This window comes from Protomyctophum bolini, assembly GCF_963924005.1.
Source record: "Protomyctophum bolini genome assembly, chromosome: 23".
Classification (NCBI taxonomy): Eukaryota; Metazoa; Chordata; class Actinopteri; order Myctophiformes; family Myctophidae; genus Protomyctophum; species Protomyctophum bolini.
The window spans coordinates 15,609,348-15,635,905 of NC_137884.1; the positions used below are offsets into that span (position 1 = coordinate 15,609,348).

The 26,558-nt window shown below is 46.4% G+C and overlaps 1 protein-coding gene across 1 annotated transcript in view; it reads left to right on the forward strand.

The window, feature by feature from the left end:
* col7a1l (collagen type VII alpha 1-like) overlaps positions 1 to 24,199 on the forward strand; it is a 40,375-nt gene extending 16,176 nt beyond the window's left edge. The window contains 18 exon segments of the mRNA XM_080757846.1: positions 185 to 344; positions 4,881 to 4,968; positions 7,076 to 7,249; positions 7,587 to 7,747; positions 9,078 to 9,207; positions 9,511 to 9,627; positions 10,245 to 10,400; positions 12,593 to 12,709; positions 13,383 to 13,529; positions 13,829 to 13,948; positions 15,741 to 15,875; positions 15,878 to 15,898; positions 19,381 to 19,497; positions 19,605 to 19,751; positions 20,262 to 20,399; positions 21,183 to 21,329; positions 22,109 to 22,228; positions 23,694 to 24,199. Coding sequence (XP_080613972.1) covers positions 185 to 344; positions 4,881 to 4,968; positions 7,076 to 7,249; positions 7,587 to 7,747; positions 9,078 to 9,207; positions 9,511 to 9,627; positions 10,245 to 10,400; positions 12,593 to 12,709; positions 13,383 to 13,529; positions 13,829 to 13,948; positions 15,741 to 15,875; positions 15,878 to 15,898; positions 19,381 to 19,497; positions 19,605 to 19,751; positions 20,262 to 20,399; positions 21,183 to 21,329; positions 22,109 to 22,228; positions 23,694 to 23,938 — 2,440 coding nt within the window. The 3' untranslated portion in view covers positions 23,939 to 24,199.
* The last annotated feature ends 2,359 nt before the right edge of the window (positions 24,200 to 26,558 follow it).

Below are 26,558 nucleotides of genomic sequence, written 5' to 3' on the forward strand. Positions count from 1 at the left end.
TTATGTTAGCGTTGGCTATTAAAACATTTGCCGATACAAGACATCATTTGTGTTTGAATCTTGAAAGCGTGAGAGCTACTGAACAACTCTTGAACAAAACAATTGCAGATCTACAGTTGGTTAGAAAATGTGACTCGTCCTGACTCGTGACCTTGTACGTCTGCGGACCGTGTTGTGTTTACAGGATGAGGATCGCTCTGACAGACTACAGCTCATTGGACGAGGTGCTCGCCGCCATCAGGGACCTCCCCTATGAGGGCGGAGCCAGCAGGATAGGCGACGCCCTGCAGTTCCTGGTTGATTACGTTTTCAGTCCTGCCATCATCAGAGACCACACACCTAAGGTGCGCACTCACACACGCACACACACATTTAACATCTCAACTCAACGAGTATTTCAGGATACAGGAAGCATACGTCTCCTCCAAATTAGAGCACCAATGATCACAGCCACTGAACAGAATTTAGCCAATGCCTTACCAGCTGTTGGCTTATTGGGCACTCCTGCAATCTGCAGAGCTAATGGACATTCCTGAGGCTTCCAAATATAAACACAAGCTGTTTACATTTGTAACCATGCTGTATAATAGCGTCCTTAAGAAGTTGGCACTTAAGCACCGTGATAAGGAATGCCTCTTCCAGACTGTGGTCAAGTACATGCCACTTTCAAAATGGTCACTTATACTCTATACTGTCTTCATCAACATCATTATTGCTCATGAACATGGCAGTTGAAACAGAAGAGTGCTTATACATTTTGGTAGATGATGAAACATACCAATATATGAACTCATATTTGTGCCTAGCACACACACACACACACACACACACACACACACACACACACAAACTGCAAGGTCTGCACAAACCCGTCCACATCATCAACACCCCGCGCAGAGGTGAGGTGTCTCTCCGTAATCAATAACCTCGCCGCGGTGACGCCGCCATTGATTAGATCGCAGACGTGACGTACGCTTTATAGCTAACCTCTTTTCGGAGAGTGACGCATGCTTCCATAGAAGACATGCTGGCTTCTATGGAATCCAAAGGACTGAAATTGGTGACTGGAAACCTCCATGTCTGCATGACTGGAAACCTCCATGTCTGCATGACAATGGAACCTCCATGTCTGCATGACAATGGAAACCTCCATGTCTGCATGACTGGAAACCTCCATGTCTGCATGACAATGGAACCTCCATGTCTGCATGACAATGGAAACCTCCATGTCTGCATGACAATGGAAACCTCCATGTCTGCATGACAATGGAAACCTCCATGTCTGCATGACAATGAAACCTCCATGTCTGCATGACAATGAAACCTCCATGTCTGCATGACAATGAAACCTCCATGTCTGCATGACAATGGAAACCTCCATGTCTGCATGACAATGGAAACCTCCATGTCTGCATGACAATGAAACCTCCATGTCTGCATGACAATGAAACCTCCATGTCTGCATGACAATGGAAACCTCCATGTCTGCATGACAATGAAACCTCCATGTCTGCATGACAATGAAACCTCCATGTCTGCATGACAATGAAACCTCCATGTCTGCATGACAATGAAACCTCCATGTCTGCATGACAATGAAACCTCCATGTCTGCATGACTGGAAACCTCCATGTCTGCATGACAATGGAAACCTCCATGTCTGCATGACAATGAAACCTCCATGTCTGCATGACAATGGAAACCTCCATGTCTGCATGACAATGAAAACCTCCATGTCTGCATGACAATGAAACCTCCATGTCTGCATGACAATGGAAACCTCCATGTCTGCATGACAATGGAAACCTCCATGTCTGCATGACAATGAAACCTCCATGTCTGCATGACAATGAAAACCTCCATGTCTGCATGACAATGAAACCTCCATGTCTGCATGACAATGAAACCTCCATGTCTGCATGACAATGGAAACCTCCATGTCTGCATGACAATGGAAACCTCCATGTCTGCATGACAATGGAAACCTCCATGTCTGCATGACAATGACTGGAAACCTCCATGTCTGCATGACAATGAAACCTCCATGTCTGCATGACAATGGAAACCTCCATGTCTGCATGACAATGAAACCTCCATGTCTGCATGACAATGGAAACCTCCATGTCTGCATGACAATGGAAACCTCCATGTCTGCATGACAATGGAAACCTCCATGTCTGCATGACAATGGAAACCTCCATGTCTGCATGACAATGACTGGAAACCTCCATGTCTGCATGACAATGAAACCTCCATGTCTGCATGACAATGGAAACCTCCATGTCTGCATGACAATGAAACCTCCATGTCTGCATGACAATGGAAACCTCCATGTCTGCATGACAATGAAACCTCCATGTCTGCATGACAATGGAAACCTCCATGTCTGCATGACAATGAAACCTCCATGTCTGCATGACAATGAAACCTCCATGTCTGCATGACAATGACTGGAAACCTCCATGTCTGCATGACAATGGAAACCTCCATGTCTGCATGACAATGAAACCTCCATGTCTGCATGACAATGGAAACCTCCATGTCTGCATGACAATGGAAACCTCCATGTCTGCATGACAATGGAAACCTCCATGTCTGCATGACAATGAAACCTCCATGTCTGCATGACAATGAAACCTCCATGTCTGCATGACAATGGAAACCTCCATGTCTGCATGACAATGAAACCTCCATGTCTGCATGACAATGAAACCTCCATGTCTGCATGACAATGAAACCTCCATGTCTGCATGACAATGAAACCTCCATGTCTGCATGACAATGAAACCTCCATGTCTGCATGACAATGGAAACCTCCATGTCTGCATGACAATGAAACCTCCATGTCTGCATGACAATGGAAACCTCCATGTCTGCATGACAATGGAAACCTCCATGTCTGCATGACAATGAAACCTCCATGTCTGCATGACAATGAAACCTCCATGTCTGCATGACAATGAAACCTCCATGTCTGCATGACAATGGAAACCTCCATGTCTGCATGACAATGACAAGGTTTCTGCCCCGACAGCGATAATATATTATTTAAGGTTGTATACTCCCAGGTGTGAATGTGTGTGTGTGTGTGTGTGTGTGTGTGTGTGTGTGTGTGTGTGTGTGTGTGTGTGTGTGTGGTGTGTGTGGTGTGTGCGTGCGCGCGAGACCTGTGTAGGCAGTGGAACGAAGATTATCAAGGATACATATTGAATTGCGCATCCATTAAGAGTCCCAGCGACAGCGCTGTGAATGTTGAGTGAATATTGATGCTTCCGCTGCGTCCCACTCCATTGATCGCAGGGTGAACTCCCATCGAACCGGTAACGTCCCATAATGTGCATAATCCCCCGCATTAACTATGTGTGAAACGATCCATGAGACAAAACATGTCAAAAGCCCACTGGGTTGGTTTTTGACGTATTCACGGCAAAATATTTTGAAATCCAAGTGTTAATATTTCTCTGCTCTACAAGAGATAATTATGTATATCGTTGCTTCACATTTTAAGCTTGTAGATCTGCTACTTTTGATGCTTTTGTGTGATGCTGTAGTATTAGCAAGTATAGGGTGTTAATTTACCAAAGAAATACTAAAAGTTAGAATGTTAAGATGTTGCTGGGGCGCCCCACTTTTGAGAAGCACCGATTTGGGGCATTTTCTAAGGCAAAAAGAAGAAGAGAAAGACATGCCATCTCTGGTTTACTTCCCGTATCTGCGAGGACTATAGGCGGACGCCTTTTCAGGAGACCAGAAGCAGGTTGGAGTCTATTCATGCCAATGGAAGAGTGAACGTGAACACAGTTTCTGAATCATTCTTTTACCCCATGGTCACCAAACTAAATATTGGACCCGATCATCACAAGCCACACAATATTCCAATTCATGGAATATAGGACTTTCATCCTACAATGGCTATAAGCCTAAGTGGGCGCCACCCTCTGAAAAGTCCAATGTTTACTGAGGCTAGATCCTGCGAGAATGTGTTGCTTGGACATCGAAAGGTAGCTAATAAAGTCGATTTTATCCTGATTTGTCACTCTTAAAAAAGACCATTTGTATGATTTACCGGGTTTTTTTGCCTCTAGTCAGTGGCTCCATTAGGGATCGTGTATCTTCCAAAACAATGGTTTTCAACCCTTTTCATATCAAGGTCCATTCATTATTCAGCATTTGAGCCACGGACCACCATTTGATGACATTTAGACCAAAACTAAAGAATATTTTGTTGTATAAGATTTTGTCCACAATTCCATGCTGTATTGATGTTGGTACCATTAGGAGACATAACAGACAAACATTGATCAAAATAACAATTCTTCTTCTATATTATCTAATTGTGTAGACATGTGTAACAATAATTTAACTCTTGAGAACGAAAAATGAAACCAAATGGACCCATACCCATTTGGTTTCATTTTACACTCTCAAGAGTTAAAGATTTATAGGCGTCCATTTGGTCACCAACTCTGAAATGATATGATGATATAGTACTTCATTGTCAGTTCACACTGAAATGTGTCTTGCGACCCACCAGCCAAGTATGCAGAACACATATACACACAAAGAACAAGACAATATTACATACATAAAGTCAAGACATGAAGACAAGAGTAATGTCCACCGCCTAGATTATACAACGCCTCAATGTCGAATGGTGGACAAAGGACCTCTTTAGTCTGACCGTATTGTATGCTGGTATACACCATATCTCCTTCCTGAGATATGGTGTACCACCAGCATACACCATATCCATATGTACCAGCAGGACCACCTGGAATCCCTTCAAGGACCACTGATGGTCCTCGGACCACTGGTTGAAAACCCCTGTTCCAAAACGAACCATCTTTAGCGTTATTAACACTCGTCCTTCCCCCCGGCAGATCGCTGTATTGATCACCCCGGGCCGCTCAGACGATCAGGTGGACGCCAGGGCTGTGGCAGACGCCGGTATCACTCTGTTCGCCGTGGGTGAGTCTGAACAAACAGCATCACTCTGTTCGCTGTGGGTGAGTCTGAACAAACAGCATCACTCTGTTCGCTGTGGGTGAGTCTGAACAAACAGCATCACTCTGTTCGCCGTTGGTGAGTCTGAACAAACAGCATCACTCTTTTCACCGTGGGTGAGTCTGAACACACGGCATCACTCTGTTCACCGTGAGTGAGTGAGTGCAGCGTGAGTGCAGCGTTCAGACTATGGGTTTTATCTCCCATTGGCTTAGAGGCGCTAGAGGCAGCCAGTCATGGAAAAGTGTCGACTAGGTCCTCACTAGTCTCAACATCGACAGTACAGCCAGATTGCACCTGGCTAATAAAAATCAGTGTCATACATATTCTGAAGAACACCTGGAGACTTGATATTCAGTAATTGGGTATTATGATAAACATTGTAATTGTGTGTAAAAGTCTAAAAGTCTAAAATTTGCCACGGAGACATTTGTCCGTGTGGAGTACGGACATTGATGACCCTGCCGTCTGAATGAACGGCAGTGTTACTGGAAAAACTTTAGTAACTAAAGCTTTCAAATAAATAATCATATTGGAACAATATATGTCTTTGAGATGTAGTGGAGTAGAAGTAAAAGTACTAGAAATTGGATACACTCCAGTAAAGTAAAGTCCCTCAAAATTATACTTAAGTACAGTATAGCGTAATTGAGTAAATGTACTTTGTTACTTTCCTCCACCGGTCTGAATGGATGGAACTCAACTCATTTACCATTCATTCCAACAAGACTTTTTTTGCTTGCAATTCTTTTTTTATCCAAGCTGCTGAATGTCTTATCTGCAAGTTTTGGCAACGTCTGGAAATTCATGAGATATTCATTGGATTTATGCATATGAGAGAGAGACACTGTGTGTGTGTGTGTGTGTGTGTGTGTGTGTGTGTGTGTGTGTGTGTGTGTGTGTGTGTGTGTGTGTGTGTGTGTGTGTGTGTGTGTGTGTGTGTGTGTGTGTGTGTGTGTGTGTGTGTGTGTGTGTGTGTGTGTGTGTGTGTGTGTGTGTGTGTGTGTGTGTGTGTGTGTGTGTGTGTGTGTGTGTGTGCGTGCGTGCGTGCGTGCGTGCGTGTGTGTGCGCACGCACGCACGCACGCATGCACGTGTGAGGAGAATGAGTGCGTTTGTGTGCTATATATCAACATGAACTTCCAGATTGCGTTCACGTTTTTTGTATATTTCCGTTATAGAGTGTACACTCTGTACTGTATATCTTACTAGCTGCTCAGGAATGTAGCTACAGTATTTAATGAGTTTGCAACTTTGCACGCACGCACACGCACATCAGATGCTCACACAGGGTAGTATGATTTACTATCCGTGTGAGGACATCACCATTTTGGGTGGCAATTTTATGAATGACTTTTGGCATTTTCACCATAAGCTTCAAGCCCAGAAATAGCACACACTGTGAGCTTGTAGATCGGCCTATTTTTCGGTGTGTGACATCGCCACACAACTAAGTATAAATTAGGGAAAGGGCTATAGTCTGACCACTGATGTAAACACTTTAGTATTTTACTCAAGTACATTTTATATCTAGTATATCTACATTGCAGCATTGATACTTTTACTTAACTAAAACATTATTTCTATCAGGGCAACTCATGAATGGATAAAAATATTTTTTTATTGTTTTCACCAGGCCGAAGCGTGCAATTTACATGAAATCTTTCATGCACTTTCCTACTAGGTTGAGGAATATATCCAACCCTTTTCACATTGGCCTGTTATAGCGCCACCAACAGGTGGATTTTTGCAACACATTTTTGGAACAAAATGCCTCACTTCATCCAATTGCCATCAAAGGCATAAGAACACCCTTTTCACATTGGCCTATTATAGCGCCGTGAACCAGGAGGCCACAACCTGACCTGCCCTGGTGGAGACCTGTGCCCTGAGGGGCACTTTTTCTAGTTAAATATAAAATGAACAATATATTTATTATGGTTTGGCGACGAATTGTATCTGCTTTTTATGTACTGTACTCTGATAAAGCTTCCTGACAGAACTTGCTCTGCGCCTCTCTGTCTCATGAGTGCTTTTCCCCCACCACTGCATGCATGTTCCGCTGTGCTCAGGTGTCCGGGGGGCTGATGAATCTGAGCTGAGGACCATGGTGACGGAGCCCTACGAGGAGCACCTGATGCTGGGCGCAGACTTCTCCCTGCTGGGGTCTCTGGTGCCCAAGCTGTCCAGGAGGCTATGTGTGACCGCCTCAGAGCCCCCGCGGCCCGTCAGGACCCAGGAACCAGGTCAGTGTCCATTCTGTCCACTAAGAACGATGGCGGGAAAATGTACGTCGGGTACTTTTTTTCCACTGACGAAAGCTAAATTAAAACTAAAGCTACGATGACTATAAGACTAAAGACTCCAGCATAACACGTTAGAACTAAGAGACAAGTTATTTACGCTCGGGTGTTGCGCTCTGAAAATAGCAGATATACAAGCTTGTGGGCTTGCTGTTACGCGTTGTGGGCTTGTAGATCGGCTATTTTCAGGAACGAACCTAGTCTAGTAAAATCATATATTTAGTCGACTAAAAAATTAACCAAGATTTGCTGTCAAAATCCACCCCCCCCCTCCCAGTAGAGGTGCGTGTGGTAGGACCCAGAGACCTACAGGTCAGTGAGTTGGGACACAGCTCCCTCAGACTGACCTGGAGTCCGGCCACCGGTGACATCACCGGATACCGCCTGCTGGTCACCCCTCTCAGCCCCAAGGGACTGCCGCTGCCCACACAGCAGAGACAGGTGAGGGGCCGTGTGTGTGTGTGTGTGTGTGTGTGTGTGTGTGTGTGTGTGTGTGTGTGTGTGTGTGTGTGTGTGTGTGTGTGTGTGTGTGTGTGTGTGTGTGTGTGTGTGTGTGTGTGTGTGTGTGTGTGCGTGTGCGTGTGCGTGTGCGTGTGCGTGTGCGTGTGCGTGTGTGTGTGTGCGCGTGCGCGTGCGCGTGCGCGTGCGCGCGTGCGCGTGCGCGTGTGCGCGTGCGCGTGTGCGCGTGCGCATGTGCGCGCGCGCGCGTGCGTGTGCGCGTGCGCGTGTGCGCGCGCGTGCGCGTGTGCGCGTGCGTGCGTGCGTGTGAAAAAAACAAAATTACAATATCCATTGCTATAGTGTGTTGAGAGTTTGTTCAGTAACAGGAGTCTGCATGTCTCTGCAGCTTTTTATTAAACAGAATTTTCAGGTCGGGATACCAGTTTTATCCAATCAGGATAGAGAACTCAGTCAGGATATGTTAAATAAGTGGAATTGTAAGTGATGACACAAAGAAAGACAAAATTGAACCTATAACTTTATTTTGTCACCTACCTGAAAAGTGTATTTTCTGTTGATTAAAGAGCTGGATAGAGAGGGAGACCCCTGGTATTGAACAAACTATACCAATGATTATCATCAGAATATAGCGATTTAACCTTTTAACAAAAAACCTTTAGAGTTTTAAGCAACAAATATCACTTACTCTACCTTTAACTTGACATTCGGAACCTGTGTGCACTGTATTAGTCTGTATTGTTCAAACAGATCAATGTAAATTACATTAACTACTCCATAACCGTCCGGCTCCCAAAGTATCAGCATCCAAAGTATGCGCAGAGTTTGGTGTGTGTGGACACGGGCCATAAACAAAATCCTTTATATACAGCATTTGCCGCGTTCTCTCTGTCTAACAATAGCCATGCGCAGTGTATTTGTCTGGCAGTGGCCTAGGCTCCTAGGCTGTGCGCAATTTGATTAATTAATTCCATAGCTTGGGGGGCTGCAACCAAGGCTGTAACCAAGGCTGTAACCATGTCACCGATGGAATCTCCGGTGTTTGCATGAAGACCCTAATAAGCAGCGTGCAATTTGGAAAAGTGAAGAACGGGCTGCAGTTGGGTGCATACGCTAGGCCACTGAGGAGAGGAGACAAGACAGATTTGGTGGTTTGTAGAATTATAGGATTGTGTGTGTGTGTGTGTGTGTGTGTGTGTGTGTGTGTGTGTGTGTGTGTGTGTGTGTGTGTGTGTGTGTGTGTGTGTGTGTGTGTGTGTGTGTGTGTGTGTGTGTGTGTGTGTGTGTGTGTGTGTGTGCGTGTGCGTGTCAGATTGACCTGAAGGGGGACGTCTCCACTAACCTGGTCACAGACCTGGGTCCTAAAACCCACTATACTCTCACGCTCTACGCCATCTACCCTAATCTGGTAGGAGACTCTGCTGCTGTCAACGTCCACACGCGTGAGTCACACACACACACACACACACACACACACACACACACACACACACCTTTGTACTTTTTGCAAACTGTTAATAAACTATTCAATCACATAATTCATTCTATTTATATATCCATTACCAGTCATTTGTGGACCAAATGGACCCGATTTTGGTGACAAAGTATGACTCAGGCTTATTAGAGTCCGCCATTGTGTCGAGCCCGCTGGACATTTCTCCTGGAATTTGTCCTGCAGGAATGTCTCCCGCCACCTCGGGTGTATTTGACATTCCACTGATGTTGAACGTCTCTGCGTCCTTTAGTTCCTGTTCCTGTGGTCTCCAACTTCCGGGTCATTGACGAGGGTCTGTTCTCTCTGCGGATGGCCTGGACCGCTCCTCTGGGGAAGATCAACGCTTTCAAAATCTTCATTCCTAGATGTATGTTTGTACCCCTTTAAACCTAGGGCTCGTTTTTCAGACCAAGGGCTGTGTACCTCTTAGCAGAGAGAGAGAGAGAGCGAGAAAGATGAAGCAGGGACACCCCCCCCCCCCCTGCCCCACTACATACTGCACATACAGTTATGTTGCAGATTAAACTTTTTCATATATTTCATAGCTTCATACGTTTTGTGTAAATTAATGTATTTTTTGTTTTGTTTTGTCGACTTACTGTTGGATTCATGTTATTGTATATTTTCACTTCAGACATACTGTATAACCAACTTAACCCTCAATACTTAAACTTTTCACTCTGTACTTGGGCTGCTCTTTTTCCTCCTCTGCACCATACCCCTTTGCCAGATATAGCTGATCCGGCCTTGTAGATCTGCTATTTTTTGGCTAATGTTCCCCTCAGAATAAGTACATTAGGGTTCAAGTAGTTAATGCAAAAACACAAATAAAAAACAAATAAAAACCAGACGTGATGTGGTCTCTAGAGCGGGCTGTGTCACACACAGTGTGATCCGAATGCCAACCAAAATATAACACACGGTGTGTTGTTGAAATGTCACAGTAGCGTTTACTCATGACTCGTGTCTGCGTGCTTTTCTCAGCCAACAGGCCTGGATTCGCGTACGAACAGCTGCTTCCCGGGGACGTCTCCTCCCACGTGATCGACAGTCTGGAAGAAGACAGAAAATACACGGTCACCATCTACGCCGTCTACCCCCAGGGGCCGAGCGATCCCGTTTCTGTCGTGGGCAAAACATGTGAGTTCTGTTGTCATTGTTCAAGGCAGGGTTCGCAAACCTTTCAGGGCGCGACCCACCCCCCCAAAATATTTCATATTTGAACTGGGGACCCCTCAGCCTGACAAGCACTTGGAATTGTAGCCAGTTAAAGCGCATCAGAGATAAATATTGTGAAAATCGATGGTTTACAAACTCACAACGCCTCGCACGAGGCGTGAGCTTTGTCGGCTATTTTCACAATGTTTTCCTCTCTCTCAGATAATATTTGACAATTTGGTCAATTTGGGATCAAAAAGTAGCCTAATTAAATTGTCACTATACACTTACACTGTATGTTGGTTTGTTTACTGTGAGAAAACAATGTTGCACTTCAAGCTAATCATCTGGGGATCCCTTAAAATAATTTATGGACCCAACCCCCAATTTGAAAAACACTGCATCATGTCTGTCTGCTGAGAGGTCAAATAAAATAAAATTTACGTGGATCAATACAAACGATCAGCTATAGGGTAGTGATCTAGGCATGTGTCCCACGGGTTTGATTAACGGTCCTGGCGACCTTTGCTGCGTGTCACTCCCCATCTCTCTCTTCCCATTTCCTGTCAGACAACTGAATACTATCTAAAAGAATCACACCTGTGTGACATCGTGCATCATCATCATACATCATCTCATTCCGGCAATTTGCGTTTTGCGTCCAAACATTCAAAATTGTCCATGCATTGTCAATGGCATTTAATGTTTGTGTCAGGACAAAGTTTGTGTTTGTACAGTACACACTAAAAGCTGGACATAGGAAGGGCTATCGCTCTCAATAAAAATAAAAGAAAAATCTTTTAAAAAATTAATAAAAAATGGTCTACTACTTAACACTAGCATGTCTGAGAGGTCATTTTGACCGTTTTCTAAAGATTTTGAAGTTTATTATCTTTGCCCATGAAGCTTTCAGAATGTTCTAATGATATATTTTGGTTAAAACAATGATAGAGTGTTTGTTCATTAACAGGGCAGAAAATACATGTTCAGGTAGTCAACATTCATGAGAGAGTACCCATTTATCAACTTCATTGTTCCAGTTCCAATTTTGTCTGCTCATTTCTGATAACTTGCTCTAACATAGCCTACTCAAACATATGAAATGTGTTGGTCATTTATCTAAAACGAAGCCTTGTTAGGATATATTTCTCATTATTTAGCTACCGTATATTTAGATATTGAGGCTGCAGTATTATGCCACACATTGTCCACAAGGTGTCAGTGTAGTCTCTGTAAATGGACTGACTGTGGTGGTACTCTTTCAGAGATGCATCAAGGCCTTCCAAAGCTTGCAGGATTGGTCAGTTTTGAACAAAAATCACGAACACAGCGTGACATTTCCGTGAAATTATGCATGCACAGGCCGAGGACGAAATTCCACTTAATTTTTTTCAAATCAGCCTCATAACAGGCCAATTCCTGTTTTTACCTATAGCTGCACCGATCTGTGTACAACTTTGCATGCGCACTCCCTAGAGGCCAAGGAAAAACCTTTGCCCTGCATTTTTCGCATTTGCCTGAGCCACCATGAGGCCTGAGCCACCATGAGGCCTGAGCCACCATTTTTTGCAAAACACATTTCTTTACATCACTCGTACACGTAGACATTGTATCCATCCATCACACAAATCGATATAGCCTGCCCTACAATATCTATCACAAACACTCCTATCCTTTTGTTTCTCTTTAATATTATCGTAAAGTAATTGATCAGACACGCAGTCAGTGTTACTGTAGCTAACTAAGAGTACATTTACTTGTACTTTTAGTATCTGTGCTTTATTTCTGAGATTTGTTTCAGATCGAGTATCACTCGCGGGATATTTCAAAGACAATTGCTGGCCCACAAAACACCCCAAAGAGCGGAGACCCAAACTTACAGAACTACATTATGAACGACCACTCAACGCTCTACTGCATTTCAACAACGACCACAGCCAGTGTCCTCAAACTGCATCCACAGCCACTGTTCAAAGACCTGATGAATGCTGTGTGTTATGTGTGTGTGTGTGTGTGTGTGTGTGTGTGTGTGTGTGTGTGTGTGTGTGTGTGTGTGTGTGTGTGTGTGTGTGTGTGTGTGTGTGTGTGTGTGTGTGTGTGTGTGTGTGTGTGTGTGTGTGTGTGTGTGTGTGTGTGTGTGTGTGTGTGTGTGCGTGCGTATGCGTGCTCCACAGTGAAGCTGATACCCGTGAAGCAGCTCCTGGTCCAGAATGCCACCACAGACACCCTCCAGGCCCGCTGGGCACCAGTGAAAGGTGCCACGGGGTACCGGCTCACCTGGACCGCCCCAGGTAACACTCTACCGGGGTTTAAACCACGTAAACACAGTCCGTAGTACCAGTGGTGGAAGAAGTACTCACATGTTGTTCTTAGAAATAGAAATAATTTGTTTGTAAAAGTACAGAATTCAAGCATCAAAATGTACTTAACTTAGCATACACAGCCAAGTAGAAAAATACACAAAAGCAGCTTGATTAAACAATGTTTTACTTTAAGGCAGCATAGGCTATACAATGATGCAATCGCAACTCTCAGCGCTGCTAGTGCAGTGAGTGCACACACTGTGAAGTGGGAACAATTACAACCAAACAACACAGGTCAACGTGACATGACATGTTGAGTACCTGCAGTGATTATTACAGTAGCTGCTGCCAACTAGGTAAGTGGACGTACAGGATGAGGCTGAATAATTGACAAGGCTGATTGGAAGGCTGCGACGCAATGCAATATTACTTCTACTACTACTACTACCTTACTACTACCACTACTACTACTATTGGTTTTTTTTTGGGGGGGGGGGGGGGGGGGGGTTGTTAAGTATTCGGAGGCACCCCTGGACTTGTGGCACCCACTTTGAGAACCACCCCTTCTCAAACAACCCAATATGTATTGTACAGTATATATTTGGCCGCGGACCCCCATCCTTACAAATAATTGTGCTCCCGTCTTGCATCCAATCCACAGATGGCCACGTAGAGAACATCAACCTGGGGGACAACCACAACTTCTACATGGTCCAGGGTCTCCAACAGGCGTCTCAATACACCGTCACCATCAACCCCATCTTCGTGGACGTGGAGGGGCCGGTCACCACCGTCACCGCCAACACATGTGAGGAGGGTTGAGTGAATGAGTGAGTGAGTGAGTGAGTGAGTGAGTGAGTGAGTGAGTGCGTGGGAAGGAATGATGCTGAAGGTGTCTCACTTCTCTCTCTCTTTCTTTCCTCTCTCTTGCTCTCTCCCTGTCTCTCTCCTTCCTCTGTATTTAATCGCTCGTGCTTACTCTCTCTCCCTCCCTCTCTGTTTTTCTCTGTCCTCTCTGTATTTCTCTCCCCCTCTCTTCTCTCTCTCTCTCTCTCCCTCCCCCCCACCCACCCTCTCTCTCTCTCTTCCCCTCCATCCCCCCCTCAGTGGAGAGCAGTTCGGTCCAGAGCCTCAAGGCGTCCTCGGTGAACACCAACAGTGCGGTCATCTCGTGGAACAGTGTGCCAGGAGCCACCGGGTACAGACTGGCATGGGGACCCACTCCAGGTGACGCCACCACGTCCGTCATGCCATCTGTCTCTGTCTCCCTCTCTCTCACCTATGATCACTCAATCTCTCTCTGTCTCTCTCTCTCTCCCACACACGCACACACACAGTATTATAGTGGAATGGAAAGCACAAAAAAACTATGATGATTTTTTTTCCCTTAGACTACCTTTTTTCCCTGACAAAAACTAAGCTATGGTGATTAAAACGACGACTAAATATACTGACAATGACGCAGTGTGCATATCGAAAACAGCAGAAAACAATGTGTGATATGTCTTTTCCCGAGGCGAGTATTTTATAGGTCTCAATCGTTGAGAAATAGTGTTTGTTCAAGATGAGCAGCAGGCTCTCATAGATTCCAATGTTATTTCACCGAACTTCCGTTGCGAGTCTGCCACAAGTGCAACGAATCTGCCGGCTGGAATTGCTGGATAAAGAAAATTACGTCTGTGTCTTTTCCTTATGAATAAGGTTCCTTGTACACTACCAGGAAGTTAATTGTGTTCTTCTGGTGTCCATAGACATGAAAAGGTAGACGCCTCCTTCGGCTCTGGGTTGTGCGTTTCTCGAGAGGACGCAAGCTTTCCCAAGATTCCTTGCAAAGCATAGTGGAAGCCTTTGCAAAGCTTACCAAGCTTCCACATGCGTCACAGAAGGGGACGTTCGGTAGGCCAATCAGAGGCAATGTAAACGTTTTCTCATGTCAATAAAGCTCCTGGATTGAATTGATTGAAGTGCCGGAAAAGATCAAAATCTAAAATATATTTTTTTAACTTTTATTCTAGAGCACATTTACAAAGACCAGAAGGTCAACCAAAGTGCTGTACATGATCATGAGGCAAACATACAATAACACAAGTAGCATAGTAAAACAAAGTCCAAGCAACACAAATAGTACACAGGTTAATTAGGTCAAACATTGAAAGCCAGGGAGAAGAGATGGGTTTGCCTCTAATGCCTCTAAGGAGCGGGCAGACTTGATATGTAGGGGCAGACATTTCCAGAGTTTGGGGCCGGCCACTGAAAAGGCACGGTTGCACCTCTGGACCTGGAATTGGAATTGGGCACAGTCAGGAGCCGCTGGTCAGCTGACCTCAGGGCCCTGGCTGGGGTGTAAGGGTCCATGAGTACCGATAGATACAGGGGGGGCCAAACCGTTTAGGGTTTTAAAAACAAATAATTCAAATCTTAAAATCAATTCTAAAGATGGGCTGTGATTGGCCAGTAGTCACTTGAGTGGCAGCGACACTGCATGCTTTCCGCATGACTTCCTCCTTATGCTGGACACACATGGCTCTAATGAACTGCAGCGGCCAATGAGGCATCTATTCTTTTTAAATATCTATGCTGGTGTCTCTCTCTCCTAGTGATTGGCTTTATTCACAGCAGCCATATTGGGCAATAATTGGGCCTCTTCCTTACGTCCTTCACCTTTAGGTGTTACCAATACTAATTAAGACGATCTTCAATTTAGTGTAGCACAGTGTTTCTCTAACGTTTTCATTTCAAGGACTCCCATAACTCTGAGAGTTCCATTTGGAACCCTCTCAAGGAACCATGAGGCCCACTGGTGGAGTGGTGGTGTAGCCGAGTGTTTCCAGTGAGCTTTTGACCAGAGCCTTCATTAGCATCACTGGTAACATGTGTAGGAAGCACGGTGTGGCTGCTGTCTGTGCATAGAGCCTATTTATTCTAGCTGTGTCCTCAGGGAACACCCCTTCTCAGTTGCGTTTCTTTGAGAACCATGGCGTTTATATACAATGGAAACGTTTCCCTGCGTCATTCCCAGAGTTTGTTGGCCGAGACCGTCCCAGACAGCTGGCTCTGAACGGCAGCACCACGTCGTACCAGATGAAGAGCCTGGCCCACGACACCGAGTACGTTCTGTCTCTCTACGTTCTGTTTGGACCGGCGGTCGGACCTGGATCCCAGCTACCTTCCGCACATGTGAGTATATAGACCCCTTATCAGACAACGTCACCATGAGAACCAGTATGCATGCGCACACAGGCCGCTCAATGGAAAATGTGGTAAAGTTCGTGCCCATCTGCACAGATTTGTGGGTTTGAACATCCCACTTTGCCTATAGGGCCCATTCGGATCTTAACACGGCTCAATTGTTGTGTGGGGGGAGTAGGACGAAGGCTCTCCTGGTGTGGGCTCCTCAATAGCAGGTGATTCAGTAGCTAACACAGCAATATGTGTTGGGAGGAATCAATTTAGGGGTAAAATAAATACCTAATTGGCTACTAAAAAAGTAATAAAAGAAAGGAAAGGTGATCATTCCATCAAACTTTCAGATGCTGTCACTAGACAGGAGGGAGTACTCTATGATCACGCCACCAGAGCCTGCTCTTGCTCTCGCAGCTGCAGACAAAAGAAAAGAAAATAAAACAATTATTTTTTGCATTACCCTAGAATCCTTATTCTGAGGAGAACTTTATCCAAAAGTAGCAGATCTACAAGCTCACAACGACTCACACTGCGAGGCGTTGTGATCGTGTACTATTCTTTCTCCAAGGTTTGGTGTAGAGGGGTAAAAAGGAGCAGACCAAGTAGGGCAGGTTTACTAAATATTGAGGGATTAAGTGGTTAAATGTTGAAATGTCTCCCTCCCTCTCCCTGTCTCTCTCTCCCTGTCTCCCTCTCCCTGTCTCTCTCTCCCTGTCTCTCTCTCCCTGTCTCTCTCTCCTGTCTCCCTCTCCCTGTCTCTCTCTCCCTGTCTCCCTCTCCCTGTCTCTCTCTCCCTGTCTCTCTCTCCCTGTCTCCCTGTCTCCCTCTCCCTGTCTCTCTCTCCCTGTCTCTCTCTCCCTGTCTCTCTCTCCCTGTCTCTCTCTCCCTGTCTCCCTCTCCCTGTCTCTCTCTCCCTGTCTCCCTCTCCCTGTCTCTCTCTCCCTGTCTCTCTCTCCCTGTCTCCCTGTCTCCCTCTCCCTGTCTCTCTCTCCCTGTCTCCCTCTCCCTGTCTCTCTCTCCCTGTCTCCCTCTCCCTGTCTCTCTCTCCCTGTCTCTCTCTCCCTGTCTCCCTGTCTCCCTCTCCCTGTCTCCCTCTCCCTGTCTTTCTCTCCCTGTCTCCCTCTCCCTGTCTCTCTCTCCCTGTCTCTCTCTCTCCCTGTCTCCCTGTCTCCCTCTCCCTGTCTCCCTCTCCCTGTCTCCCTCTCCCTGTCTCTCTCTCCCTGTCTCTCTCTCTCCCTGTCTCCCTGTCTCCCTGTCTCCCTCTCCCTGTCTTTCTCTCCCTGTCTCTCTCTCCCTGTCTCTCTCTCCCTGTCTCCCTGTCTCCCTCTCCCTGTCTTTCTCTCCCTGTCTCTCTCTCCCTGTCTCTCTCCCTGTCTCTCTCTCCCTGTCTCTCTCCCTGTCTCCCTCTCCCTGTCTCTCTCTCCCTGTCTCCCTCTCCCTGTCTCTCTCTCCCTGTCTCCCTCTCCCTGTCTCCCTCTCCCTGTCTCCCTCTCCCTGTCTCTCTCTCCCTGTCTCTCTCTCCCTGTCTCCCTGTCTCTCTCTCCTGTCTCCCTCTCCCTGTCTCCCTCTCCCTGTCTCTCTCTCCCTGTCTCTCTCTCCCTGTCTCTCTCTCCCTGTCTCCTGTCTCTCTCTCCCTGTCTCTCTCTCCCTGTCCCTGTCTCTCTCTCCCTGTCTCCCTCTCCCTGTCTCCCTCTCCCTGTCTCTCTCTCCCTGTCTCCCTCTCCCTGTCTCTCTCTCCCTGTCTCCCTCTCCCTGTCTCCCTCTCCCTGTCTCCCTCTCCTGTCTCTCTCTCCCTGTCTCTCTCTCCCTGTCTCTCTCTCCCTGTCTCCCTCTCCCTGTCTCTCTCTCCCTGTCTCCCTCTCCCTGTCTCTCTCTCCCTGTCTCCCTGTCTCTCTCTCCCTGTCTCCCTCTCCCTGTCTCCCTCTCCCTGTCTCTCTCTCCCTGTCTCCCTCTCCCTGTCTCTCTCTCCCTGTCTCCCTCTCCCTGTCTCTCTCTCCCTGTCTCCCTCTCCCTGTCTCTCTCTCCCTGTCTCTCTCTCCCTGTCTCTCTCTCCCTGTCTCTCTCTCCCTGTCTCCCTCTCCCTGTCTCCCTCTCCCTGTCTCTCTCTCCCTGTCTCTCTCTCCCTGTCTCCCTCTCCCTGTCTCTCTCTCCCTGTCTCCCTCTCCCTGTCTCTCTCTCCTGTCTCCCTGTCTCTCTCTCCCTGTCTCCCTCTCCCTGTCTCCCTCTCCCTGTCTCTCTCTCCCTGTCTCCCTCTCCCTGTCTCTCTCTCCCTGTCTCCCTCTCCTGTCTCTCTCTCCCTGTCTCCCTCTCCCTGTCTCTCTCTCCCTGTCTCTCTCTCCCTGTCTCTCTCTCCCTGTCTCTCTCTCCCTGTCTCCCTCTCCCTGTCTCCCTCTCCCTGTCTCTCTCTCCCTGTCTCCCTCTCCCTGTCTCCCCTCTCCCTGTCTCCCTGTCTCCCTCTCCCTGTCTCCCTCTCCCTGTCTCCCTCTCCCTGTCTCTCTCTCCTGTCTCTCTCTCCCTGTCTCCCTCTCCCTGTCTCCCTCTCCCTGTCTCCCTGTCTCCCTCTCCCTGTCTCTCTCTCCCTGTCTCCTCTCCCTGTCTCTCTCTCCCTGTCTCCCTCTCCCTGTCCTCCCTCTCCCTGTCTCCCTCTCCCTGTCTCCCTCTCCTGTCTCCCTCTCCCTGTCTCCCTCTCCCTGTCTCCCTCTCCCTGTCTCTCTCTCCCTGTCTCCCTCTCCCTGTCTCCCTCTCCCTGTCTCCCTCTCCCTGTCTCCCTCTCCCTGTCTCTCTCTCCCTGTCTCCCTCTCCCTGTCTCCCTCTCCCTGTCTCTCTCTCCCTGTCTCTCTCTCCCTGTCTCTCTCTCCCTGTCTCTCTCTCCCTGTCTCTCTCTCCCTGTCTCCCTCTCCCTGTCTCTCTCTCCCTGTCTCTCTCTCCCTGTCTCTCTCTCCCTGTCTCTCTCTCCCTGTCTCCCTCTCCCTGTCTCTCTCTCCCTGTCTCCTCTCCCTGTCTCCCTCTCCTTGTCTCTCTCTCCCTGTCTCTCTCTCCCTGTCTCCCTCTCCCTGTCTCTCTCTCCCTGTCTCCCTCTCCCTGTCTCCCTCTCCCTGTCTCTCTCTCCCTGTCTCTCTCTCCCTGTCTCTCTCTCCCTGTCTCCCTCTCCCTGTCTCTCTCCCTGTCTCCCTCTCCCTGTCTCCCTCTCCTTGTCTCTCTCTCCTGTCTCTCTCTCCCTGTCTCCCTCTCCCTGTCTCTCTCTCCCTGTCTCTCTCTCCCTGTCTCCCTCTCCCTGTCTCCTCTCCCTGTCTCTCTCTCCCTGTCTCTCTCTCCCTGTCTCCCTCTCCCTGTCTCTCTCTCCCTGTCTCCCTCTCCCTGTCTCCCTCTCCCTGTCTCCTCTCCCTGTCTCCCTGTCTCCCTCTCCCTGTCTCCCTCTCCCTGTCTCCCTGTCTCCCTCTCCCTGTCTCTCTCTCCCTGTCTCATCATGTGGACAGCTCCTCTGGGCTACGTGTCCAACTTCAAGGTGTCCTCCTACACCAGCAGCTCCATCCATGTGGACTGGAGTCCCATCGTTGGAGCCACCGAGTACTTACTGTCTTGGAGCCTGAAGGGTAAAGTATTTAACCCTGTATTATGTGAGCGTTGCTTCTCCCATGGCTGGTCAAGAGTTTTTTTTGTATTTTCTTTTTGTATTCATTTTGTGTGGGCGTGCGTGCAGGCGGCAGCCCCCAGGCCCTCTACCTGGACCGTAGCACTCTGTTCCATCGCATCGAGGGTCTGAGCCCAGAGTCCAGCTACACGGTCAGCATCCACGCTGTGTATGGCAACGCGGAGGGGCCAGAGATCTCCCTGTCTCAGCTCACAGGTATACTACTGAGTGTAGGGCATAGACTACACTACAGTACCCATGATGCATTGGCTGTATGTCACTTCCTTGTTACTACAGCAGTAAACTAGGGGCGCGTTCGGAAATACCGCACCGAAGTGTTTGCTCAGTGTGCTATTTCCGATTGCGCCCTTGTCGACATTCTGCACAATGAGTACTTAAACTTTGGTACTTTAAGTACAGTACAAAAGAATTGGCTTCAAGCCAATTCTTTTGTACTTTCACTCAAGTAAATATTGAATTCTTGACTTGACTTGAGTGTTTCTATATTGCAGTATTGGTACTTTACATCGTCATACATCATCACATTCCGGCCAATCACTTTTGGCATCCTCAGTTTTCTCTCCTCACTTTTTATCCTCACATTCCGTGCTCAGCCAATCAAATCATCGCTATGGGGTACACACACAAACACACAAAGCTGGGCATCGCCCCTCAAAAATGTGAGTACTTTTCCCGACACTGAGTGTGTCTGTGTTTTGTCTCTAGCCGCGGTGTTGGACTCGGAGCTGATCCCGACGGTGAGGGAGGTCAAGGTGGTGGACATAGGGGTCAACTTCTTCACCCTGGCCTGGAAGCAGACCGCCAGGGTGTCTGCCTACAAGCTGTCCTGGAGCCACTTTCTCGGCAAGCGCACGCACACATGCATGCACACACACACACACACACACACACACACACGTATGCACACACGTTTGTATGACTACTGTATATTGGGAGGATATAGAACATACATTTTTAGGGCGTGATTTTATGAATCTCTTTATTGTCTCTTCTTTTGGGGGCATTTTGAACATATCCGTAACCCCATAAACGGAACCTCTAAACTGAACTTTTCCAAATGTACGTCTATGAAAAGTGTATTTTAACCACTAGAGTTCGGGCCTCTTATGTGTCCCTCGTACTGCCAATCTGACTGATATGCCCAAAGCCCTATATGCAGATCTCTGTATCTCCATATATATCTCCTGTGTAAGACGAAAAATATTCGTCGACTACCTTTTTTCACTGACAAAAACGACATAAAAACTAAACAAAAACTTGTCAACAGATGAAGAACTAGACTAAAATGGACTAGTGGAGAAGAGATCCAGTATAGAACTAAAAGTCAAGTAATGTTATGTTTGGTTGTGTGCAGGTGTCATGCTCCAAAAATAGCAGATCTGCAAGCTCACAGCGCGTTGCAGAGCGACACGTTGTGAGCTGTAGATCGTCTATTTTTGTATAAATCGGTATACATTTATAAAGGTCTGTATAAGTCAGGCATTATGACGGCCCGCCAAGATTGAATTAAAGACTATCGCAATGTGCTGTCAAAATCAACATTTTATAACACAAGTATAGTAAAATACACACACACACACACACACACACACACCCCACCTTATGTTGTGTCCTCCTTTGCTCTAGGGGGCGATGAGAAGTCTGAGCTGCTGCCTGCCGCCACCACCACCTTCACCATCCGCGGCCTGCAGGAGAGCTCCGCCTATAAGATCCAGGTGTCGTCCATGGTGGGCAGCAGGGAGGGGAGTCCGGCCCTGGTCACCGCACGGACATGTGAGCCTTTTAATACCTGCCGTTACTGCGCATGTACTTCTTCTACATCAAAATGCTGTGACGCCCCAACGTAATCATAATTGAACTGGGGACCCCTCAAAGTTATCATAATTGAACTGGGGACCCTCCAAAGTTATAATAATTTAACTGGGGACCCCCCCAAAGTTATCCTAATTGAACTGGGGACCCTTCAAAGTTATCATATTTGAACTGGGGACCCTCCAAAGTTATCATAATTTAACTGGGGACCCCCCCAAAGTTATCCTAATTGAACTGGGGACCCTTCAAAGTTATCATATTTGAACTGGGGACCCCTCAAAGTTATCATAATTGAACTGGGTACCCCTCAAAGTTATCATAATTGAACTGGGGACCCTCCAAAGTTATCATAATTGAACTGGGGACCCCCCCAAAGTTATCATAATTGAACTGGGGACCCTTCAAAGTTATCATTATTTGAACTGGGGACCCCTCAAAGTTATCATAATTGAACTGGGGCCCCCCCAAAATAATCACTTATTGCGGTATTACATTTAGTTTGACTCTGTTCCACTCTCTTGCTCTCTCTCTCTCTTGCTCTCTCTCTCTCTTGCTCTCTCTCTCTCTCTCTTGCTCTCTCTCTCTCTCTCTCTCTCTCTCTCTCTCTCTCTCTCTCTTGCTCTCTCTCTCTTGCTCTCTCTCTCTCTCTCTCTCTCTCTCTCTCTCTTGCTCTCTCTCTCTCTTGCTCTCTCTCTCTCTCTCTCTTGCTCTCTCTCTCTCTCTCTCTCTGGTGGTTTCAGTGGATCTTCCTAAGGTGAACGGCTTCACGGCCCTCAACGTGACGGACAGCAGCGCCATTCTGAACTGGACCAGTGTGGGCGGAGCTTCTGGCTACATCCTGTCATGGAGACACATCTCAGGTGACCCTCCACCTGTCTGTCTGTCTGTCTGTCTGTATGTCCTCCATATATGGGCATAAAAGGGACACAGACATAATATCTGTTTGGGCCATGCATTTCCAACTTGCATCGTTCCAAGTAGGCCAGTGCCCAACGTGCACGGCTGCAGAGGCCCCACAGGCACTGCTCTAGTGACCTAAATTCTCCATTGAGTCCCTCTATCACTCTGTCCAGTCTGACTGTGTATGATAAAACATGATTGATGTTGACATTTTTTTGTATGAATGCACACAACGTGACAGTCCTCCCCTACTGCTGGCCTATGAATAGCACCGTCTGAATGACCTTTTTCTCTTACAATCCTGCTGTCTATCTCAGCAGGGGAGATTAGATTAGATCTACAAAAGCCCTGGGCCTTTGTAAAAGCCCCATGCATGCCACATATGTACGTCAGGAAGACTTGAGAGTGGCTTGACTGTCAGACGACGGCAGAGCCACGGAAGTACAGTTTTGGGGGTGACTTGACAAAATGCCGCGTACTGTGAGCAATCGACATGGACAGGCGTTTTGCCACATGACAGCTTAACACCAGTCCACACATAAGACTTTATTAAATTTGGCACCAATGGAACCCTGTGTCCTGACTGTCGCAGTGTTAATTATTACATTTAGTTATAGTCATATTTTTGTCATCTGAAAAGTTGTAATTTGTCTAGTTTTAGTATACAGTTGATTTTGTCGATGAAAATGTATTTTGGCGGGCCTTGATGGCGTCGTAATGGCTGATTTTATACTTGGTTGCATGCCAATGTACAAGCTCACAACGCGACGCAGCACGACGCATTGTGATCTTGTAGATCGGCTATTTTCAGAGCGCATCACCCGAGGGAAACCAAAGTCCAAATAATATGAATTGTCTTTTAGTTCTACTGAATCTGTTACGTCCCTATATGGCGGTCTAGGGCTCTAAAGGGACAATAACATATCTAGTGACAGAATGGAGGAAACTGATGGATGAAATGAACTCAAGAGTTTATTTAAACATGTTTCTGAACAAAGGCAGGGAAGCAAACTGGTGAGTGCCAAATCAAAATACCATAAAACCAAAACTCTACTTTCAGCTGAAAAGAATCTCTATAGACTAAAACAAAACCTGCTGCTACACTAACAAACAACCAAAAATACAGAGGGTGGCACTCACACCTAACCTAATGTGTTGATAATGTACAGAGTACCCCAGCTCTTACCTAGTTTCCCTGATAGAAATAACACTTAACAGAAAGCTGAGACAGGCCTGAATTTGACACAAAATGTGTGTGTGAATAGGTGAATGTAATCTCTCAAGACATCATATGTTACCATGAGGTCTTAGTAAAAATTATAATCAAGAGGCTGCCAACGAGCTGAAAATGCAACAATCAGTACCTCAACACAAAATAATACTTACTCCCTGTTTTACATAATTATTAATGATTTTGTTTTTCAGAGTTGGAAACTAAAACGGAGACTCTGGGGCCCGGGTTCAGCTCCTTTAAGATGGTTGGTCTTCTGTACGGCAGAACCTACATCTTCACCATCAGACCATTGTACGGAGAGGTGGAGGGACCCATCACCACCCTCTATCAGCAGATACGTAAGACAACTGTCAAGCCTAAAATGAAACCAAACCGTACAGGTCCATTTACCATTTGTCTCATCAGGTGGTGGTCCGTGGCTCAAATGCCAAATTAATAATGGGCCTTGAAATGAACCGGGTTGAAAACCACTGCTTTAGGATATCCCTTCGGAGACGATATATAGCATTATTAAAACAAAGATATTTAAATAGCTGTATGGTGGGGTTTTTTTTATGTCCCTTTAAGTGTCAAAGAACCGTCCACTGGTATCGGTCCCGGCCACAGCAGCACCCGACCCGCCTACCATCGCCCCCACACCACAGACCACCACCAAGACCACCAGGAGGCCACCCAGCAAACCCAAAGTCACTGTCAGCAAAACGCCTGTCATGGTCACCACCACCGTGAACACAGCCACCTCGTCACCTCCAGGCCCAGGTCAGTGGGGGGTTTTGTTTTTAGAGAGAGAGAGAGCGTCGGGTATATGAAAACAAGCCCAAAAGAAACGACCAGTCTAGCTGACAACGCTTTTAGATCGGCTATTTAAAAAAAGTATCATTGTTAACGTTCTGAATGTTTTTGCCCCTCTAGTCTACACCAAATGTCTTTGTTTAAAATAGATGATCTCCAAGTTTGTAGATGGGCTATTTCCAGGGGTCATCTCCATGCTGGCTTATGGTGGACATTTTTGTCACAATTTCATTTTTGCCACGGATATACAAAATTATTGGACAATAATATTACCAGAAACACACACAGAGATTGCCCTATACCAGATCTGTTACTCTAAGAGTGTACAAATGGAACCAAATGGACGATAGTTATGGGTCCTTGCCCAAATGGTCAACGGTTTTATGATCAAAATAACAACATTATAATGGTGTGAAAAAAAGTGAAATCTATAATGTATTATTATTTCTGTTGACTGATCACCCCAGAATAGCGATGCTAGTGTGGCCACCCCCAAAAATAACCTTAATAATAGAGAAAATATATCATAAATTAATACTGGAGGAAGGAAAGTTTATGCATGTACAGTACTGTCTCTCAATTGTTCCATTTCCCAGCCATTCAGTTGCAAAAAAAATCACTGAAAATAATTTGGGGACCCCCCAAAATAATTTAGCGACCCCCGAGGGGTCACGACCCACGGGTTGAGAAGTTGAACCCCTGCTTTATGGTATAAATTAAGAACGCTCACCCCAAAACACACTTGCCCCGGGTCAAATCTGGCAACCTAAACGTAACCTCAGTAAAACTATGACTAAACCTAACCTTATTCCTAAACCTAACCTCAGTGAAACTATGCACGAACCTAACCTTATAACGTGTGCGTGTGCGTGTGCGCGTGCGCGCGCGCGCGTGTGTGTGTGTGTGTGCGTGTGCGTGTGCGTGCGTGTGTGCTGTGTGTGCGTGTGCGTGTGCTCGTGTGCGTGTGCGTGTGCGTGCCTGTGCGTGTGCGCGTGTGCGTGTGTGCGTGTGCTCGTGTGTGTGGGTGTGTGTGTTGACAGTGTGCGGTAAAGCCAAGGCAGACGTTGTCTTCCTGGTGGATGAGTCTTCCAGCATCGGTGTCAATAACTTTGATAAGATAAAAGACTTCATCTTCCGGGTTTCCACTTATTTCCCATTCATCGGTCCTCATGGTACACAGGTACAGTATACCACTGCATAACTCAGGGCTTGACACTAACTTTTTGAGGCACTTATCCTTTGGACAAGTACATTTCCCATTCACTTGTCCGGGCACAATATAGTCACTTGTCCGGAGCACGAGCACGTCGAGCACACAAATAGGCCTATATTTTAAATCAACTGTAAGTTGGTCCTACTTGGTGAATACATGTTTGAATATTAGATGAATATTCTAAGTTTGCAAGTTAATAGCCCTAGATTAGAATGTCTATGATCTTACATACTGTATATATCATGTATTCCAAATACACAACCATAGATCGGTCCTATCCACGCATGCCCGCATGGTTAGCAGGCTGACCTTGTCTGCATTAAAACTTTAGTTTTAATGTTTTGGGGACTAGTTTTATATTAATTTGAAAGTTCTGGCAGAAAATGTGTACTGTATTTAGCCAAATACTGTATCTCCACTTTTCTACGAGCTGCACACGGATGACATTCTCTGCGGCGAGGGGCCCGGAATGAGTGCAGGACTGAACATATCAAAAAGTCCCTTTAGGAAACACAAAATGTATGGGACACACAAAATAGGTGGTGTGATCAATTACCCAACACCAATCGCAACACACCTGTCAATTGTGTGCATATGTCCATATGTTTGTGCTTCCCAAACATCGACTGTTTATATTATTTTACATACAGTAACATGTGTTTTCTGCCAGAACTTTCAAATGGATATGAAACTAGAGGATAATATCTGACTCAAAGTCTTAGGAATTAATTACTGGGTGAGTACACACGCAGTTTTGATCACACTACAGTGGCACACAAAAGCAACAGATCCACAAACATGCCTCGTTTTGAGCTTGTAGATCTGCTACTTTTGAATAGTTTTGGACATGGGTTTCCACGCAACAGAGACAATATTTCTAAAACCTAACATTACACAGATGTTTGACCGCTTTTAATGGGATTCCATTGTCATTGTTATCTCTGTCAGGCCAAAGGAAAAAAAAGGACATTTTTGTTCGGGTCCTAGTCTTTCAACCCGCTGGACACATAGACCACTGTGTATACATAATGCGATTTTCATTTCATTTTTG